General features: G+C 57.2%; 1 protein-coding gene across 1 annotated transcript; it reads left to right on the top strand.

Annotated features, from left to right (window-relative positions):
- Nucleotides 1-106: 106 nt before the first annotated feature.
- On the top strand, nt 107-929 carry Pmar_PMAR025278 (merozoite surface protein 2, putative; the record flags this gene model as incomplete). The annotated part of the gene is made up of 1 exon (XM_002777885.1): nt 107-929. A coding segment is annotated over one exon (823 nt), but the record flags the coding sequence as incomplete, so codon positions are not given.
- Nucleotides 930-953: the final 24 nt, after the last annotated feature.

Genomic DNA, 953 nt, shown 5'->3' with positions numbered 1-953 from the left:
TTCCGGTCAGCACAGCTGCTGTGACCGATGAGATTGTTGATACTACTGCAGCTCCTGTGACTGGCGAGGTCACCATCACCACGGCAGCTGGGGAAGCTCCCGGTAGAGACAAGGATGATTCTGATGCTACCACCCCGGTCGCTACTGAGACTGCGACTGCCACTACGATCGATGCTCCTGTTGAGCCCACTACTACTATCACGACCCCTCAACCAGCCAGCACAGCTGCTGTGACCGATGAGGTTGTTGCTACTACTGCAGCCCCTGTGACTGACGAGGTCACCATCACGACGGCAGCCGGGGAAGCTCCCAGTAGAGACAAGGATGATTCTGATGCCACCAACCCGGTCGCTACCGAGACTGCGGCTGTCACTACTACGATCGATGCTCCTGTTGAGCCTACTACTCCCACGTCCCCTCTACCGGTCAGCACAGCTGCTGTGACCGATGAGGTTGCTGTCACTACTGCGGCTCCTGTGACTGGCGAGGTGACTATCACCACGGCAGCTGGGGAAGCTCCGGGAAGAGACAAGGATGATTCTGATGCTACCACCCCGGTCGCTACTGAGACTGCGACTGCCACTACGATCGATGCTCCTGTTGAGCCTACTACTATCACGACCCCTCAACCAGCCAGCACAGCTGCTGTGACCGATGAGGTTGTTGCTACTACTGCAGCCCCTGTGACCGACGGGGTCACCATCACGACGGCAGCCGGGGAAGCTCCCAGTAGAGACAAGGATGATTCTGATGCCACCAACCCGGTCGCTACTGAGACTGCGGCTGTCACTACTACGATCGACGCTCCTGTTGAGCCTACTACTCCCACGTCCCCTCTACCGGTCAGCACAGCTGCTGTGACCGATGAGGTTGTTGCTACTACTGTGGAGACGACCGATTCCGAGGCTACTCTCAGTCCGATTGTGTAGCCGATTTAGTTAATGAAGCTTTGT

The sequence above is a fragment of the Perkinsus marinus genome (genome assembly GCF_000006405.1).
Source record: "Perkinsus marinus ATCC 50983 genomic scaffold scf_1104296950842, whole genome shotgun sequence".
Taxonomy (NCBI): domain Eukaryota; phylum Perkinsozoa; order Perkinsida; family Perkinsidae; genus Perkinsus; species Perkinsus marinus.
The sequence above is the reverse complement of the archived record's forward strand: the minus strand, read 5'-3'. Positions and strand labels throughout refer to the sequence as shown.